This window comes from Somniosus microcephalus, chromosome 3, assembly GCF_052327205.1.
Source record: "Somniosus microcephalus isolate GS21.2 chromosome 3, FLI_Smic_1.0, whole genome shotgun sequence".
In the NCBI taxonomy this organism is placed as follows: Eukaryota; Metazoa; Chordata; class Chondrichthyes; order Squaliformes; family Somniosidae; genus Somniosus; species Somniosus microcephalus.
Genome location: NC_140989.1, coordinates 73840038 through 73858401, shown reverse-complemented (window position 1 = coordinate 73858401; position 18364 = coordinate 73840038). Strand labels below are relative to the sequence as shown.

The window sequence follows — 18364 nt, the reverse complement described above, 5'->3', positions numbered from 1 at the left end:
ATGCTGCACAAGACAGAAGGCATTAGCACCTGACCACATTGCTGCCCGGGATGGCCTCAACGTGGCCAGATTTACTTCACTTGACACTGTACACCCTGGCTGCCACATGATGCATCTGGTTGGCACCACCCCACATCAACACCATAAAGCATCCCTACAATGCCCAAGCCATTCCTTTCATACTCGTCACCATTGCGGAGGATACCGTTATGTCTCACCATTCACTGCACTTCCAAAGGTGCACACAAATCTGTCCAAGAATGCCAAGTGTTCAAAATAAAGATTTCAATGTTTCAGAAACAGAAACTTTACATGAACATTGGCTAAAACACACAAGTGCCTACCCTATGAATGGACTAGAATGAGGGCAAGTGTGAAGGGTGGCTAGTGAGATGGGGAAGTGATAATGTAGATAGAGAGGGATGGGTGGAGGTGCAAGGTAAGTTGGTGTGAGTAAGGATGTGCAGGAGTAGGGTAAGGATGGCAGAGTGATGGGGATGTGATCAGTGGCACAGCAGAATGAGATTGAGTGTGGCTTTGCAGTAACGTTTCATGATCTACTGAGATCATTGAAAGGTTTGTGCCACTGCAGCTTGCTCCTCCTTACGACATCTCTGCTTGTGTCCCCCTGTGCAATGAGCAACCAGGCTGCGTTGACTCTCCTGGGGAGGTCTCTTCCACCCACTGGAAGGCAAGAGAACCTCCCTGCGTGCTGTGACTCCCTCTATAAGCATATGGAGGCAGTCATGGGAGAGCCTGGGTGCAGCCCTGCAACTTTGTGCAGTGCTCGTCAAGGAAACCGGCTGATGAAGCATCATCGAAGGACGTCCTAAGACCCACTTCCTTCAATTGGCCGGCAAACGTGCTGTGCCCACTTAACAAGCCCAATCAGGGGAAAATCATTTTGGATAGCGGGCTGAAGTCAAGCGTAGGTCCCTTGCAGTCAGAATCAGGGGAATTTATAATGGGGAGCAAAGATATGGCAGACCAATTAAATACATACAGTACTTTGGTTCTGTCTTCACAAAGGAGGACACAAATAACCTCCCAGAAATGTCGGGAAACATAGGGTCTAATGAGAGGGAGAAATCGAATGCATCAGTATTTGTATGGAAATGGTGTTAGGGAAATTGATGGGATTGAAGGCCGATAAATCCCCAGGGCCTGATAATCTACAACCTAGGGTACTTAAGGAAGTGGCCCTGGAAATAGTAGATGCATTGCTGGTCATCTTCCAAAATTCTATAGACTCTGGAACAGTTCCCATGGATTGGAGGATAGCTAATGTAACCCCACTATATAAGGGTGGTAGAGAGAAAATGGGGAATTATAGACCGGTAAGCCTGACATCGGTAGTGGGGAAAATGCTAGAGTCCATTATAAAAGATGTAATAGCAGCGCACTTGGAAAACAGTGACAGGATTGGAGAAAGTCAACATGGATTTACAAAAGGTAAATCATGCTTGACTAATCTACTGGAATTTTTTGAGGATGTAACTGGTAAAATAGATAAGGGAGAACCAGTGGATGTGGTGTATTTGGACTTTCAGAAGGCTTTCGATAAGGTCCCGCATAAGAGATTAGTGTGTAAAGTTAAAGCACATGGGATTGGGGGTAAGGTACTGTCTTGGATAGAGAACTGGTTGGCAGACAGGAAGCAAAGAGTTGGAATAAACGGGTCTTTTTCCGAGTGGCCAGCAGTGACTAATGGGGTACCGCAGGGATTGGTGCTAGGACCCCAGCTATTCACAATATATATAAATGATCTAGACAAGGGAACTAGATGTAATATCTCCAAGTTTGCAGACAACAAAAAGCTGGGTGGACGTGTGTGCTGTGAGGAGGATGCAGAGAAACTCCAGTACGATTTGGACAGGTTGGGTGATTATACTGCATTTGCCATGCATTTGCCCAATGTGGATAAATGCGAGGTTATCCACTTCGGTGGCAAAAACAGGAAGGCAGATTATTATCTGAACAGCAATAGATTGAGAAAAGGAGAAGTGCAACAAGACCTGGGTGTCCTTGTGCACCAGTCGCTGAAGGTAAGCATGCAGGTGCAGCAGGCGGTTAAGAAGGCAAATGGTATGTTGTCCTTCATAGCGAGAGGATTGGAGTACAGGAGCAAGGAAGTCTTGCTGCAGTTGTACAGGGCCTTGGTGAGACCACACCTCGAGTATTGTGTGCAGTTTTGGTCGCTTTATCTGAGGAAGGATGTTCTTGTCATGGAGAGAGTGCAGCGAAGATTCACCAGACTGATACCTGGGATGGCAGGAATGATGTATGAGGAGAGATTGGGTTGGTTAGGCTTATATTCGCTAGAGTTTAGAAGAATGAGAGGGGATCTCATTGAAACTTATAAAATTCTAACAGGACTAGACAGACTAGATGCAGGAAGGATGTTCCTGATGGCGGGGGAGTCCAGAACCAGGGTTCACAGTTTAAGGATAAGGGGTAAGCCATTTAGGACTGAGATGTGGAGGAATTTCTTCACCCAGAGAGTGGTGAACCTGTGGAATTCTCTGCCACACAGGGCAGTTGAGGTTAATTCATTAAATATATTCAAGAAGGAGTTGGATATATTTCTTGAGGCTAAAGGGATATGGGGAGAAAGCAGGGGCAGGGTACTAAATTTGGATGATCAGCCATGATCTCATTAAATGGCAGAGCGGGCTCTACGGGCCGAATGGCCTACTCCTGCTCCTATGTTTACAAGTACAATGTATTAGAACAGGTAGGAACATATTGAGTTAGCTTGTTAGACTGTAACTGCCAGTTGCAGGCAGAGAAAAATTCCACTTAACTTTATAAGTGTCAGAGATCAGAGAAAGATGAGAGTCAAGCCAGCTCAGATATTGTCGCTTGTGTCTAAGGTGGGTTCAGCTGGAACTGAAGATCCAAGCAGAACAGATAACTCTACTGCCAAAGGGTGCTCATCGACTCAACACTCCAAGAGCTAATTCCTCAGCCCCAAGCATGGGAGTCGATTGACTCAATTTCACCGCTAATAAAGATGAGGTCTTGCTATCGATCAGTATCTAGATGATAATCTAATAAACTGACTGCCAAAGCTTTTAACTTGTCTGTTATCGAAGAGTTTAACCCTAAAATAACTTCACCAATTTGAATAATCTCAGACTCTGATCACTGCTATAATTAATACTCAGTGTCCGTTAATGCTGATTATCTGAATTGCTTGCCTAAGTTCAGCTACTCATTTTATTAAGTAAATCTGCCTATTAATGATATGCGATTCAGACTGCTCGATAACTCTGCCTACATCTTTTCATATCTATTCAGTGTTTGTGTGCCCAAATTTAACCTTAAGTTGTGATTTTGTAACCAATAAACAGTCTTATAGTACACGCCTGGTGGTCTGACATTTCCTTGATGATTTGGTAAGAAAGGGTTAACTCATTCATTCAGTAGCTTGTAGATATCCTAACCAAGGGATAAACTAAAACTTAAATTTAATCCAAACCGGTTAGTGTAAGAACATTTTTGAAAGCTGGTCCAGGCAGCAGACTCCTAGGCCTTTGCTGGGAGGTAAACGCCAGACGGTTTCTAGCGAGAGTATTAAGGATTCATCTGGTTCCTCAGCACATATCTGTCAGCATACCAAAAACTACCATCGTTCTTCTTACACTCAAGTTTTTCAGCGTCTGCTCAGTCCCCATCCCCACAATCTCTTCATGCCTGCAGCCTCCCTATACAGCAGTGTGAATAATGCCGGGAATAGGAAGTGTTGCATAGAAAAAGATAAAAACAGAAGTGAAAGTGCAGTAAGAAAGTGAACGTAAATGAGAGGAAAGATGCAAACAGCAGAGAGATAAAAAAAACTGAAGGAAAAAAGTCATGCTTCAATTCTTATAATGAAGAAAATACAAGTCCTGTTGTGTTCGCTGTCTTTATGTGTAGATGCTAGTTATTTCAAAGCATTAAAAAACTTGTAAGCTGCCAATAAACTAAAATTACAGATGCAAAATCCATCAACATACAGAAAATATACTGACAAGCAAAAATGTATGGAATGCAACATAAATTACACATTGGCACACAATACAAAGTATGAAAATCACATTAATGTAGAATATGCTCTTTTGTCGTCTGTTATGGACCATTATTATGCTAATAATAAAGACATTTGGCCCAGTGCAGAGCTCACCAACTTACTTGTCCTGCTGGACATACCACATATGATTCCTTAAAATTCAAGTTGTTTTTAATGATTCATGTCTGGCACTTGATAATGAGAATTTATTGGATGATGAAAATACCTTGTTTTGGTATACATAAGCCTGTGTGAATTGGACAGTTCACCTTCATCATATTAGAATGTGAATTCATGATGTTACACGTCTGTTGATCATTAGCTCACAAACATGAATTGTTAATGCCATACATTTATCCTGTGTAATAGTACAACATTTGACACAACATTACTTCTTTGTTCCAACCCAGTGGGAACAGATGTTTAATTACCATTACCTTGTCCTAGGAAGTGTGCTCCGCCCACAAGAACACTAGGACAGCCCTCCCAGCTGTGATACGTTCCAACTTTTTCTTCAGCGCTATTCCAATCCAATGGTTCCCAAACCTCTGTTGGAGTCTCTCTTTTCTTTATTTGCACATCACTGAGACATCCCACAAACCCTGTTGCAACCACTTTTGTATCACCTTAGTAGATTAAGAAAATAAGCATTAACACTGAATTCAGCATGTGCAGTGCAATGCAGTCCATACTTGTTAACCAACCTTACAATTAGAAAACATTGTAGCTTTCTTTACTATTACTAATTAAGCACAAGTTTTTTGTCTTTTCTATTACCTGTACTGTTCTTGTCTATACTTAACTGCTTTGAGTGCTACGTTTTGAATACATATTCAGAGCAGGAGGCTTAATTAATTTCACAGTATGCATTCCTTTCTACTTTGACACAATAAACAATACACTGGATAAATCTCACAGGAATAATATAGTTAAAATATGTTTAAAGTAATTTCTCAGGATTATAGTCTTTACCCTTATTTATTGAAGTTAACATTCTGTGTACATGAAACATTCTGCTAAAAAGTAAAACATACCAGATTTGTGCCTTAGGGGGTTGTATTTTAAATTTTATAATTGATTTAATTAGTCAAAAATGTCTCTACATCTCTGCTCATCATTTTTTTCATCTGAATGCCATGTTTATGCCTGTTCCCTGTTTAAACTCTCTCCTATTTATTTCTTCTGAATTTTTTTTTTCAAATTCCCTGGCCGCCGCTCTGTGTTTTATGGGACATCGGAATCGATGTTTTCAATAGGTTGCATCTGCCAAAAGAAAACATTCCCAGTCCATAATTCTACAGTCTTGCCTACCGCCTTCACTTAGGGTACAGTTATACTGGTGTTGGCCTTAGACCAGTACAGACAGATTGCATACAGTAGACCAAAATTACACTGCCATTTGCATCCTGCACTGGACTAGCAGCAAAGAAGCTCTGCACACATGCACAATGGTCTGCTCATATATTTAGAAATGAACAGGGGAGACAAATCCTAATCTAAAAAAAGTTAAAAGTTTACCACTTGTGCGCTTTTTAAACTTGGCTGCACAACAGACTGCAGTAATATTGCTTCCATTGCAAAGACTAAGTAGTGAGCTTCAGTATCACTTGACTCACAAATTATAGTACTGTTGTCACAGCGATCTGGATTTGCAACTGCTTTACATTGATGTGAGAGCAGTAGAATAATGACAGTCATATTTATCTCCTTCCTTCCCACCGTCCAGGGCCCCAAACACCTCCCCGCTTTCCCTGCCTCTGCATTTGCTTAACACCATTATTTTTCTAACTTTTTCCAGTTCTGACGAAAGGTCGTCGAACTGAAACATTAACTCAGTTTCTCTCTTCACAGATGCTGCCTGACCTGCTGAGCATTTCCAACAGTTTCTGTTTTTATTTCAAATTTAAGCATCCACAGTATTTTGCTTATGTATTTTTCATTATTTCTTAGTTGATCTTTGGCTTAGTTAGCATCATTTAAATAGTTAGGCGAATCACTTTTCTCTCGATAAGACCATCATTTCATTTACCTTCTATGAGAAACCCATTAAATTAGCGTTAATCCTGACATCCACTAGATGAGTTTATATAAATGGATATTTTTGGTGTCAGAAGAGGAGAAATGTTGATTTACTAAGGGTCACCAGAGAGATTGCTCTTCAAATTGTTGCTTGGAGTAGTTTTAGTCAACTAATTAAGACTCAAGACAGCTTTCAATAGTTAAAACCACATTTGTATCATTCATTGAACATCACAACTAATAAATATGCATTCATAAATAATAACACTTTCAAAACAAGCATATTTCCTCATCTTTACATATTAATAGTCTTAAATAGTTTTAATTTGAAGTAGAACTTGAACCATCTTGCATTGAAAAATCAGGAATAGTAAAAACCATAAAATCTTTGCAGTACAGATGAAGGCCCCCTTTTAGCAATTCAGATCATACTGTGAAATAGCTGGTTTGTTTCTGAATGTTATTTATCCTGTCTGTTTTGTGTGTGTTCTAATGCCTAAAGAATTGAAAACCTGTTTTGCTAGCTTTGATAATGATTCAAATATGCTGATTGATTCTGCTTTGAGTTTTCACTTTTTTGCCTATAATTCATCTCAAATTGATGAATAATGTACAAACATAACAAATTAAGTGAAATGCAACTGGAGTAAGCCAGAAATATGCACAGTAGCTTTTTTGTTCACAGAATGAAACTTTGATATTTTTCTGTGTACTTTGTTGTTGGAGGCTCTGTAGCTCAAGTATTTTGAGTGCTTCACGTCCAAATGGAGATCATGTGTTTCAAGTGCCCCTTTGTCATTTGAACTCACTTGTCGTAGATAGCTGACTTTCATCAGTTCACAAGGCAGCAATGAAGTCCATTGGGGAAGAGAAGGGAGCTGACATTGTCTCACTTACCTTGCATCAATTATATTTCATGTCAACAATTAACATTGGTCAGGGGAAGTCAATATTCCAGACTGTACCATAGTTCCTATCGAATGCAAAAATGTGGTATTCAACATGCAAGATGAGAAAAATGGAAAATGCCTAAATAAAAATAACCATATCGTGTTATGGAAAGTATGGGGATGAATTCAACTTATGCCTAAAACGGGTGGCAAATTGGCGGAGCAATTGGTCTGTGCTGGGCTGAGACCCGAGCCAAATTCGGCATCGGGTCACATTTGAATGGAAGCGGCAAGCTGCGGACACCAAACGAGCATCTTGAAGCAGCTCACTGGTAGGAGCCTAACAAATTACAGCGCAAGCTCCACCCATTTGTTCCTGAATTTTACATCAGCTCCTGCAACCAGCATAAGACCCCGATTTGCATTGTAAAGCAGACTTATGCTTGTTTCAGGCAGGTGGGCTTTTCGCCCTTTTACAGCTCACCTGAACGTGTCACCAGGTGAACCTTGAGTGTAAATGGGGCAGCCGAGGCGCGCCCCCCCCCCCCCACCCGATTTTCAACTTCTGGCCACCCATATTTCAGGAACATAAACGATGCCCGTTTCTTCTCCAATGTGTTCAACTGAAAGAATGTGCTGAATTGGAATTCATTTCATATTCAAACTAACTTTATATTTACTAACATTTAGAATATACATGATCAACAAAACTCTTCGGAAACAAAGCTAAACAAAAATAATACCCCTGATGTCAGTTCTCAAAATGTTATAACTGAACCAAATAATAAGTCAGAACAAGTATTTTTTACCTGTATCCTCTCTGATAATTGTAAATTCCTGTGGAAGTCCTCCTATAAATACTCCTGTATTGCCTCCAATAATAGTGCTACCACTTGGTGCAAATGCTGAACCTGCAGAACAAGAAGTATAAATCCAGTGATATGCTCAAACCTCCAAGTTCTTAATGCAGCAGTTATGTTAATAGAAGATTTTATTTTTGGAACATAGGAATTGCTAGATGAAAACTGACCAAGGTCCACTTAGTTTGCCTTCTATCATCCAGGTAGTTGTATGATGCAGCAATAATGGAGTTACTGCCCTTGAAATTTGGATGCACCCATTCTTGGGCACAATCCCAGCACCTGAATATTGAGGCTCGAGGCGCCCCCAATATTAGGCCTTGGGCCTCATTTCCATGGAGCTGGCAAGCTGTGCAGAGTTGCCAACGAAGCGTAATTGAAGATCGGGACACTGCGACATTAACAGCGGCCCTCAGGTAACTGTGGAAGGGGTATGACTGGGACAGGAGGGTGGCCGATCTAGTCAGGAGGGATCAAAAGCCAGGGAAGGGAATGGTGGCCGGGGTAGGGTGATCGCAGGCTGAAGGGAGGGAGTGGTGTCTAGGGGGGGGGCTTCAGGGCAATTCAATCTTGCAGTGAGGGCCTCAAATAAATAGGCCCTTTATCTGCACTGCAAGCCAATTGTTTGGCCTTTACCCCTATGGTGGATGTCTCACTTCCGAATCAGAGTGTGTGCTTCCTGCCCATTTTATTGGAGGTTGTAAGAATGTCCACGGTAAACTTGACTGAATCTAAAGTGACCAAATGTACCGACAAGCTTTGAGGGCAAGAGACTGCTTGGCTAAAACATTTGTAAAATAACTGATGTGCTTGTAAGCTGGTTTTTTCCCTCCAAAAGATAAGATCTTGAAAATTGTGTGAGAACCAGGCGTCAACAACCTTCAGATGTAAAAAAAAGACGACGACTTTCTCCAACCCCTGAATGTCTGGCCTTGGTTAACTAAGCGTCAAAACAGATAGGAGAGAAAGTGAGAGAGAGAAAACAACGTTATCCACAGTGTTTGGGACACGAATGCTGTGGGCGAGTTGCCAAATTTTGGGGTATAAAAGATGCTGTAAATTGACCACTCGTTGCTGCAGTCGAGGGCAACTTGGTCAGTTTCCAGTTAAAGTCATACGTCTAGTCATCGCTGAATTGACCTCTCACTGGTGTTAGTACGTATGTGGTTGCTTATGATCACTTGAGCTTAAAGTAAATGATTTTAGATTCGTGCGTGCTTGCAATAAGTAAATGAATTGAGTACGGTTTGTATTTGGTACTTACTTGTAACCTCTTGCTGATTTTAAGTAAAGAATAGTTTATCCTGAAATCTTTGTCTCGAGTTGTCTGTTCCACGGGTTTGAACTTTGGAAATTGTTTGACAGGGCGAGGGGCGATTTCCCCACATCTTACAACACTTGGGAGACTTCTATGGCACAGCCAAATTTCTAGACCATAGTCTAATCATATCAATTAATCTCTATCAATTAGTCTACAACAGACCCAGACATGAGGTGAGGAAAACCCCAGTGATGAAAAGGTTTGGGAACCATAGGTCCAAAGTCACCTGTTCCTCCCAAGCATGCTACCATGTCAGTCTATAAATTTGCCCTTTTTTCAGGCATGATTCAATTTTTAGGCCGTCATATCTCAAATTACTTATATACCATATCCCTAAATAATATTTTCTGAAAGAAATCTGTCATAATATGCATTTGAATGAATCAATACTATCAACTTCCATCATCTCCCAAGGGAGCCTGTTCCATAGATTAACCACTCGCTCACTGGTGTTTCTGCAGATTAGTTTCTATTTACCACTTTTCAACTGCAGGCTGTGTCCTGCAGTTCTACTGTTCTGGACAAGATGAAACAGCTTATTTAATTCTAAAGAACTTTGCTAAGAACCCAAATGTGAAAAAAACACTTAATCCTGAGACACCATAATGTAGAATTGTTATATTTGTTCTGTGGCAGAGCAAGCACCACAAACTACAATGCTACACATATCATCAGAACCACTTGCATGAATTACTGTTGTGTAATTCATCGCCAGCCATCTAATGTTGTGTGTGTAAAATATTCCACTTTAACCACAAATGTTTAGTATCAAGTAACGCCAGAGACCTAACTGTAGTGTAGCCTGAAGATACTCCATGGCTATTGGTATGAAACTACCCACAAAAGTAGTAGTTTTCCATCTTTCAGCAGGTTGGGAGCCTTGCCCACCAAGAGTGCATTTAGAAGATTTGGGTATGCGCTACCCATAAATTTCTGACCATATAATCAAAGTTGGAAAATTATCCCTTACTTCCAGACATGAATGCAGAACACAACAAAGTTATTAGTATTTACATCCAGTTTGGCTCAAACCATATACAAGGCATTTAATATCAAGGAAATGTATTTGTTGCAGGGTTTGACGTCGTTGGCCCAGATTTTGCGGTAGAAATAACGGTGAGGCTATCAGAGTAAATCGGACAGCAACTTCTGGAGACTGCACCTGCACAGTTATACACAGAAATCAGCAAGTTTCTGTCCGAGTTGCCTTGCTCTTCCAGAAGCTGCGCTATGCCCGTATCTCGGCAAGAGACTCAGCATTCAAATACATGGAAGGGCGTGAAGTTGAGGTACTTATGTGATCTATACCCATGGAAACCTGCCAGAAAAAGTTAGGGCTTGTCCATTCAAGCGCAAGTGAATTCTTAACGACGTGATACCAAACAACATTCTGGCACTGAAAATTAACTTCACAAGTGTGGAGTTTCACTCTCAGATTTTAATTATTGTTGGAGATTTTAATAAATGAAAACATTTAAATAAAACATTTTTTAAAACTTTTTCTTTCTGTCTCTTTTATCTCTCTGTCTCTTAATCCCATCTTTCCTCTTTATTTAGCTTTCTGTACATGATTTGGCATTGATTTAACAATCCTAACTTACACTTCCTGACTTAGGGGGGGAATTGTAACCTCAAAAAACAGGTAGGTTGGGGTCGGGTGGGAGGTTAAAGTGTTAAAAATCTGAATCCCGACCCCAACCTGCCCACTTCTGGTTTTAACGGAGGTGGAACATGGGGCTGGCGGCCAAACCGCTCGCAGGAGGCGGGTTGGCACTTTAAATGTTATAATGAGGCTGCGTGCCTCATTTTGAAGCTCCATTTTAAATTTAACTCTGACCCGGCCCTCGGTCTACGGTTCCCGGCCCCCTCTCCGGTCTCCGAACCTCAGCGCCCAGCCCCCGACCCCCTCTCCGGCCTCTGATCCTCGGCCCCCAGTCCCTGACTCCCTGTCTGGCCTCTGATCCTCAGTACCCTCCGATCCCAGCCTTCCTAGCACCCTCTCCACAATATCCGTCCCCCTTCCTACCCCACCCCTCTGGCCTCCGATCCCTCCTTCCACTGTTCTGGATTTCTAATGACCGCAACTTTCAGTGCAAAAGCCCATAAAAAGTCTGTGGACAAGTGCAAGTGTAATGAACAGCTAGTGCCATTCGTTCACCACTGACCACAAAATCCCGGATATCGTGTGCCAATCATGCAATTACAGATCTTGTCAGTTTCTCCAATGTATATTACAGTGCCACACGTTATCATGATACTGACACATCGTAAAAGCAGGGGGTCATTCATAGAAAGTGTAAACCATCAAACCAGCTGCCTAGACACCCCAGCCTAGAAATTCCCTTCCTTAACGCCTGATTTCTTAAAAAAAAACGGCGGCCGCCTCGCTTCTGCCCACTTCCGGCGCAGAACACGGCAGAAGCCATTTTAATGAGGGCCATAACGCGGCCTCTGAAACTCAAATGAGCAGATCGTGCCGTCAATCAGCGTGTAACGCCTGATTTGATGCCACAATTGCTAATTGGATATCGCTGCACACCATAACTCCCTCTCCTCTACGCACGAGAAAAAGGTGCATGCAGCAGCCCTGCAGAGATGCTGTCAGCACTTCTTAAAGGGACACACATCTTTGAGGTAAGTTTGGATTTCAGCTTTTGGACTTTTAAATAAAATATTTTTAAAGTAGTGGCTTGATGCAATACATTTAAAAAGTTGTTAAAGTATGCAGGAAGTGCTACTGGATGCTTGCAAGGTTTTGCAATGGTTTTGGATGGTAAAGGAAGGCCTCCGAGAAGATGGGAATGGTAGCATAGTTGTTATGTTACTGGACTAGTAATCTAGAGGCCTGGACTAATGATCCGGAGATGTGAATTCAAATTCCACAGGTAATTTAAATTCAGTTAATTGGTAAATGTGGAACAAAAAGCTGGTATCAGTGACCATGAAACTATCGGATTGTCGTAAAGACCCATCTGATTCACTAATGTCCTGTAGGGAAGGAAATCTGCCATCCTTACTGTATTGTCCGTGTGTAATTGAGACACGGACTGCAGAAGTTGGTTATAACAGGTGTTTACTGAATGGAGGCAAAACTGGAACTACTATACAAAGTTACTACACAAGCTTATATACAGGGGTGGTCACTACTGGTACTGCAGTATACAGGGGCTGCAGAATATAGTTCCTTCTTCAAGGTACATACACTACAATTCCTCCCCTTTTAGCTAAACAGTACATTCCTCCCCTTTTAGCTAAACTACATAACATTCGATTAATAATTAAATAACATTTACAATTACAGTTGCTATATACATTAGCTGAAGTTAATCAATTATAAATTCAGTCTTTGAGGAGGCTTCCTGATTCTGTCCGGATAACGCCTCTTCGGGGTATCAGGTTCTTCTGGCAAAGTTGATTCGGGATCAACGTCGTTGTTTGGTTCGTCTGCTTCCAATATCACCGATTCTGAGGTAGATGCAATTGGTACTTCGGTTTCATCACCAGGTGTATAGGATCATGGTGTAGATTTGACGTTTTCCAGTGACTCTAGAATCTAGTCAGCATGGCGTCTTACAATGCTCTCTCCAACGTCCACGGTATACATTAGAGGTCCTTGCTGTGTGCAGATCGTTCCTGGCTGCCATTTCTCTGTGCGGTAGTCCCGGGCCAAAACTGGTTGACCTATCTTGAAACTCCTGGTTGGCCTTTCATTCATATTCTGAAACTGCTTGTTCTCCACATCTCTTCTGATGTTTGGCTTAACCAAATCCAAGCAGCATCTTAGTCTTCGATTGAAGAACATCATGGCTGGAGTTTGGTTGGTAACCGCATGTGTCGCATTCCGGTAGGCAAACAAGAAGTTATCCACCTTGTGGCATTACACATTGCCTTGATAGCCTTCTTGAATGTTTGAACGAACCGCTCAGCCAATCCATTGGTGGCTGGATGATATGGGGCGGATGTGTAATGCTTAACAACATTGTTCTTTAAGAACCTCCGGAACTCTTCAGACACAAACTGTGGTCCATTGTCGGAGCAAATCTGTTCAGGCAGCCCATTTCTGGCGAATATGGTTCGTAAGACTGTGATAGTTTTTTCTGTGGTGGTTGAGGACATTTTTATTACCTCTGGCCACTTTGAATGTGCATCCACCGCAATTAAAAACATCGAGTCCATAAATGGACCAGCAAAATCAATGTGTACCCTTTGCCATGGAGATGAGGGCCACTCCCATGGATGTAGAGGGGCTTGTGGTGGGGCGTCTTGGACCTTCTGGCATCCTGTACAGCTCTTGGTCATCTCTTCGATTTCTCTATCGATTCCCGGCCACCACACAAACGCTTTGGCTAAGTTCTTCATTTTTACCCCTCCCAGATGACCCTCATGAAGCTCATTGAGCACTCTACCCTTCAATTTGGGTGGAATTACTACTCTGGATCCACACATCAAGGTTCTTCGGCACACTGACAGCGGTTCTCTTCTCGGTGAGAATGCTGGCAACAGTGGTTCGCCATGTGCTGGCCATCCCTTCACCGTTAAATCATAGACCCTGGAGAATGTCGGGTCATTTCGTGTTTCCTTTTCTATGTTTGCATTCGTCACAGGTAGACATTCGACTATGGTCGAGTGGAATATCTCCACAGGATCCACTGCAGGTGCTTCATCCACCGTCGGCAACGGTAGGCGCGACAATCCATCAGCATTCCCATGCTGTTTAGTTCCTTTGTACTCAATGTCAAATTGGTGTGCCCCTAGGAAAAGGGACCACCTCTGTAGCCGTTGTGCTGTCATTATCGGGACGCCCTTCTTAGGGTTGAAAATGGAGACAAGAGGTTGATGATCAGTTAGTAGAGTAAATTTCTGTCCGTGCAGGTAGTGATTGAACTTCTTCACCCCCCACACCAGGCTGAGGGCCTCTCTGTCAATCTGGGCGTAGTTACGCTCGGCTGAAGTTAACGAGCGTGATGCAAAAGCTATCGGCCTCTCTGAACCATCAAGGAATTTATGTGACAGTACCGCTCCAACGCCGTAGGGAGACGCATCACACGCCAGTCTTATCGGTAGTGATGGGTTGTAGTGAGCCAATACTTCTCTTGAAGTGATCAGGCCTTTACACTTCTGAAAGGCCCGCTTACATTCATCGCTCCATTTCCATGCGACTCCAGTTTGTAGCAGGGCGTTCAGTGGGTGCAGAATTGTGGACAAATTCGGCAAAAACTTATGGTAGTAATTCACCGATCCGAGGAATGACCTCAGTTGCAACACATTTTCAGGCGCTGGAGCCTTAACTACCGCTTCAATTTTGTCAGGGGACTTATGTAACCCCTCTTCATCAATCACGTGGCCACAATACGATATTTTTTATTTTTTTTTTAAACTTGCACTTGGGGCGATTGGCTCGTAGCCCATGTTCTCTTAGTCTAGTGAGCACCTGCTCTAGGTTGGCAAGGTGTTCACTGTCATTTTCACCTGTCACTAGGATGTCATCCAAGTTAACACTGAGTCCCCGGAATCCCTTGCAGGACTTGTTCCATCGCTCTTTGCTATATAGCCGGAGCTGATGCAACTCCGAATACCAGTCGATTATACTGGTAAAGACCTTTGTGAGTGTTTATCGTGAGATATTTCCTAGAGGATTCTTCAACCTCCATCTGCAAATATGCTTGCGCTAGGTCAATTTTTGTAAAACGTTTCCCTCCAGATAGTGAGGCGAAAATATCTTCTATCCTCGGAAGAGGATACTGTACTGTGTGAAGGACTGGGTTCACAGTCACCTTGAAGTCCCCACAGATGCGAACCTTCCTTGGCTCCTCAGACTTATTGTTTAACGTTTTCTTCATGACAGGAAGAATGGGTGTCGCCCACTCGCTCCAGTCTACCTTAGATAACACGCCTGCATTCTCCAGATTCTCCAGCTCTGCCTCGACGGCTGGGCGAATTGCATACGGTACCGGTCTTGCTTTGAAAACTTGGGAATTGCATTCTCTTCTATTTTTATCGAGGCGGTTACACCTTTAAGAGTTCCCAGTCCTTGTTGAAATACCTCTTTAGCGTTAGCTAAGATTTTTGCCAATCGTCCAGGTGTGACGTCATCATCCTTTTTACCAGCCACAGTCAGTGCCTGAATGGAGTGCCAGTCTAAACTTATCTTTCTGATCCATTCACATCCCAATAACGGTGGTCCACCATCTTGCAGTATGTACAGATACAATTTCTGTATTTCCTTGCCGTTGTATTCGACAGACACCCTTATTCTCCCTCTGGGGTATACTTTCTGCCCTGTATATGTCTTCAAGACAATGGATGTGTCTTTCAAGGGTATGTGTGAATAGCCGCTCGTAGTCTCGTCGATTCATGACGGTCAGAGCTGATCCTGTATCCAATTCCATTTTGACTTGGGACCCTGCTATCGTGAGGGTGATCCAAATGGTTCGGTGATCCTCTTTTGCGATTACGTTGTGTAGTTTGAGACAGCTTAGTCTCTTGTTCCCAGATTCACTATCGCTCTTCTGGTCTTCGGAACTACTGTCCGTCATCTTTTGTACTTTCCTGTACTTTTCCTTAGTAGTCTTTTTGTTGTCGTTAGTCTTCTTCCCGGACCTGCAAACTCGTGCAATGTGTCCCATCTTTCTGCATTGCCTGCATGTTTTGTCCTAAAACCAGCAGTCCTTCTGGTCATGGGTTGTTCTGCCGCAGCAATAACATTTTTCAAATCCCCGCGTCATTTCATGGGTGCCGTATTCCTGTGGCTTTTGTTGTATTTCTGCAGCTCCCCTTGCTGCTGCTTCGTACGATACTGCCACGCTGAAAGCCTTATCTAGCGTCAGCTCTTTCTCTGAGAGTAACCTCTTCTGGGTTCCTTCACTCAGGAGTCCACAGACAAATTTGTCCCGTAGGGTATCTGCCAGTCCTGCTCCAAACTGGCAGTGCTTTGATAGCTTGCGTAGTTCCGTAAGGTAATCAGCATTGCTCTCATCTTTATGCTGATTTCTCTTGTGGAATTTAAATCTTTCTGCTATCAGCAGCGGTGTAGGATTTAGGTGTTCCTGTAGGATATCAACAATTTCGTTAAAACTCTTCTCCATCGGTTTGACTGGAGTGATCAGGTTCCGCAATAGGCCGTACGTTCTTGCGCCCATTAAGTTTAGTAGTACCGATGCCTTTTTCTCATCGGCTACTTCATTTGCCTTGCAATATACTTCGACTCTTTCCACATACGTGGTCCAGTCTTCTATTTCATTATCGAAGGCAGTGATATTGCCAGTCTTCGGCATCTTGGAGATCGAAGATGGTGCCTCCCGCGCTTTGCCTTCTACCCAATTGAACAAAATGGCACCTCCCGCGCTTTGCCTTCTTCCCTGATTGAACAAAATGGCGCCTCCTGCGCTTTTCCTTCTTCCCCGCTGGATTAAGATGGCACCTCCCGCGCTGTCTTTTCCGCTGCTGCCAACGCTGTTGCTGGCGTTTTTATGCCTCGATGGCGACGCCCTATGGTCTTCGCGCGCTTCCCCCCCGCGCTGCTGCCAACGCTGCTCTCCGTAGTCCCCGTGGCAAACTGCAGCTCCTCGCGGCTTTCTGCGCTTCTAATTTCTTTTTCTTTTATTTTAATTACAGTTCCCATCGTCAGAGCAGACCCTATGGGACACTTTCCTCCCTCTTCTCGGGTCTGTACGCTGCCCGGCTTCGTAGCACCGGCCGCGCCGTGTGCTCCACACTCTCTCTCTCTCTCCCCTCTTCCCAACAACGCTGCTCGGCCCCGTTGAAAAGCCACCCGATCGAGCTTTAGCCCACCGCAGCCCAGGAAGGATCAGTGTACTACCTGCCGTCAGCCCGATTAGCTGGAACACCATAGACTGGATAACCAAACCCAGCTCTCGACAGCCTCTCCTGCAACTCTTCGAATTCGATGAATCAGAGGGCGGTTGCCCACGGTCGACGCCCGTTTCTTCTGTTTGTTTGTTTTTTCTTTTTCTTTTTGGGTTTCTTCCTTCTGGCTTCGACCTCTAATAACTTTGCTTCAGGGATGGATCCCCGTGAGGTGGTGCAGAACTGTAGGTAAGTTCGGATCTGTTCGTCGCCAATGTAATGTCCGTGTGTAATTGAGACACGGACTGCAGAAGTTGGTTATAACAGGTGTTTACTGAATGGAGACAAAACTGGAACTACTATACAAAGTTACTACACAGGCTTGTATACAGGGGTGGTCACTACTGGTACTGCAGTATACAGGGGCTGCAGAATATAGTTCCTTCTTCAAGGTACATACACTACACTTACCTGGTCTGGCCTATATGTGACTCCAGATCCACCGCAATGTGGTTGACTCTTAACTGCCCTCTGAAATGGCCTGGCAACCCACTCAGTGGCAAAACACTGCTACGAATAACAGTAAGAATAAAACCACTCGGCATCGACCTCAGCACCGGCTAGGGACACGACAACGACACACACACCCTGCAAAATCCTCCTCACCAACATCTGGGGACTTGTGCCAAAATTGGGAGAACTGTCCCACAGACGAGTCAAGCAACAGCCTGACATAGTCATACTCACAAAATCATACCTTTCAGCCAATGTCCCGATCTCCTCCATCACCATCCCTGGGTATGTCCTGTCCCACTGGCAGGACAGACCCACCAGGGGTGGTGGCACAGGGTATACAGTCGGGAAGGAGTGGCCCTGGGAGTCCTCAGCATTGATTCCGGACTCCATGAAGTCTCATGGCTTCAGGTCAAGCATGGGCAAGGAAACCTCCTGCTGATTACCAACTACCGCCCTCCCTCAGCTGATGAATCAGTTCTCCTCCATGTTGAATACCACTTGGAATAAGCACTGAGAGTAGCAAGGGCACAAAATGCACTCTTGGTGTTCATCACCAAGAGTGGCTCGCTCACCACTGCTGGTCGTGTCCTGAAGGACATAGCTGCCAGTCTGGGCCAGCAACAGGTGGTGAGAGAACCAACACGAGGGGAAAAACCCACTTGACCTCGTCATCACCAATCTACCTGTCGCAGATGCATCTGTCCACGACAGCATTGGTAGCAGTGACCACCACACAGTCATTGTGGAGACGAAGTCCCGTCTTCACACTGAGGACACGCTCCATCGTGTTGTGTGGCACTACCACCATGCTAAATGGGATAGATTCAGAACAGATCTAGCAGCTCAAAACTGGGCATCCATGAGGCACTGTGAGCCATCAGCAGCAGCAGAATTGTATTCC

The 18364-nt window shown here is 43.7% G+C and overlaps 1 protein-coding gene across 7 annotated transcripts in view; it reads right to left on the bottom strand.

Annotated features, from left to right (window-relative positions):
- The window catches only part of ush2a (Usher syndrome 2A (autosomal recessive, mild)), a 1396947-nt gene that overhangs the window by 868568 nt on the left and 510015 nt on the right, over positions 1–18364 (bottom strand). For all 7 annotated transcript variants that reach the window (XM_085981146.1, XM_085981156.1, XM_085981149.1 and 4 more), the window contains 2 exons: positions 7770–7871; positions 4489–4677 (listed from right to left, as the gene is read on the bottom strand). In XM_085981146.1, coding sequence (XP_085837272.1) covers positions 4489–4677; positions 7770–7871 — 291 coding nt within the window. The remainder of the gene's footprint in view (positions 1–4488; positions 4678–7769; positions 7872–18364) is intronic.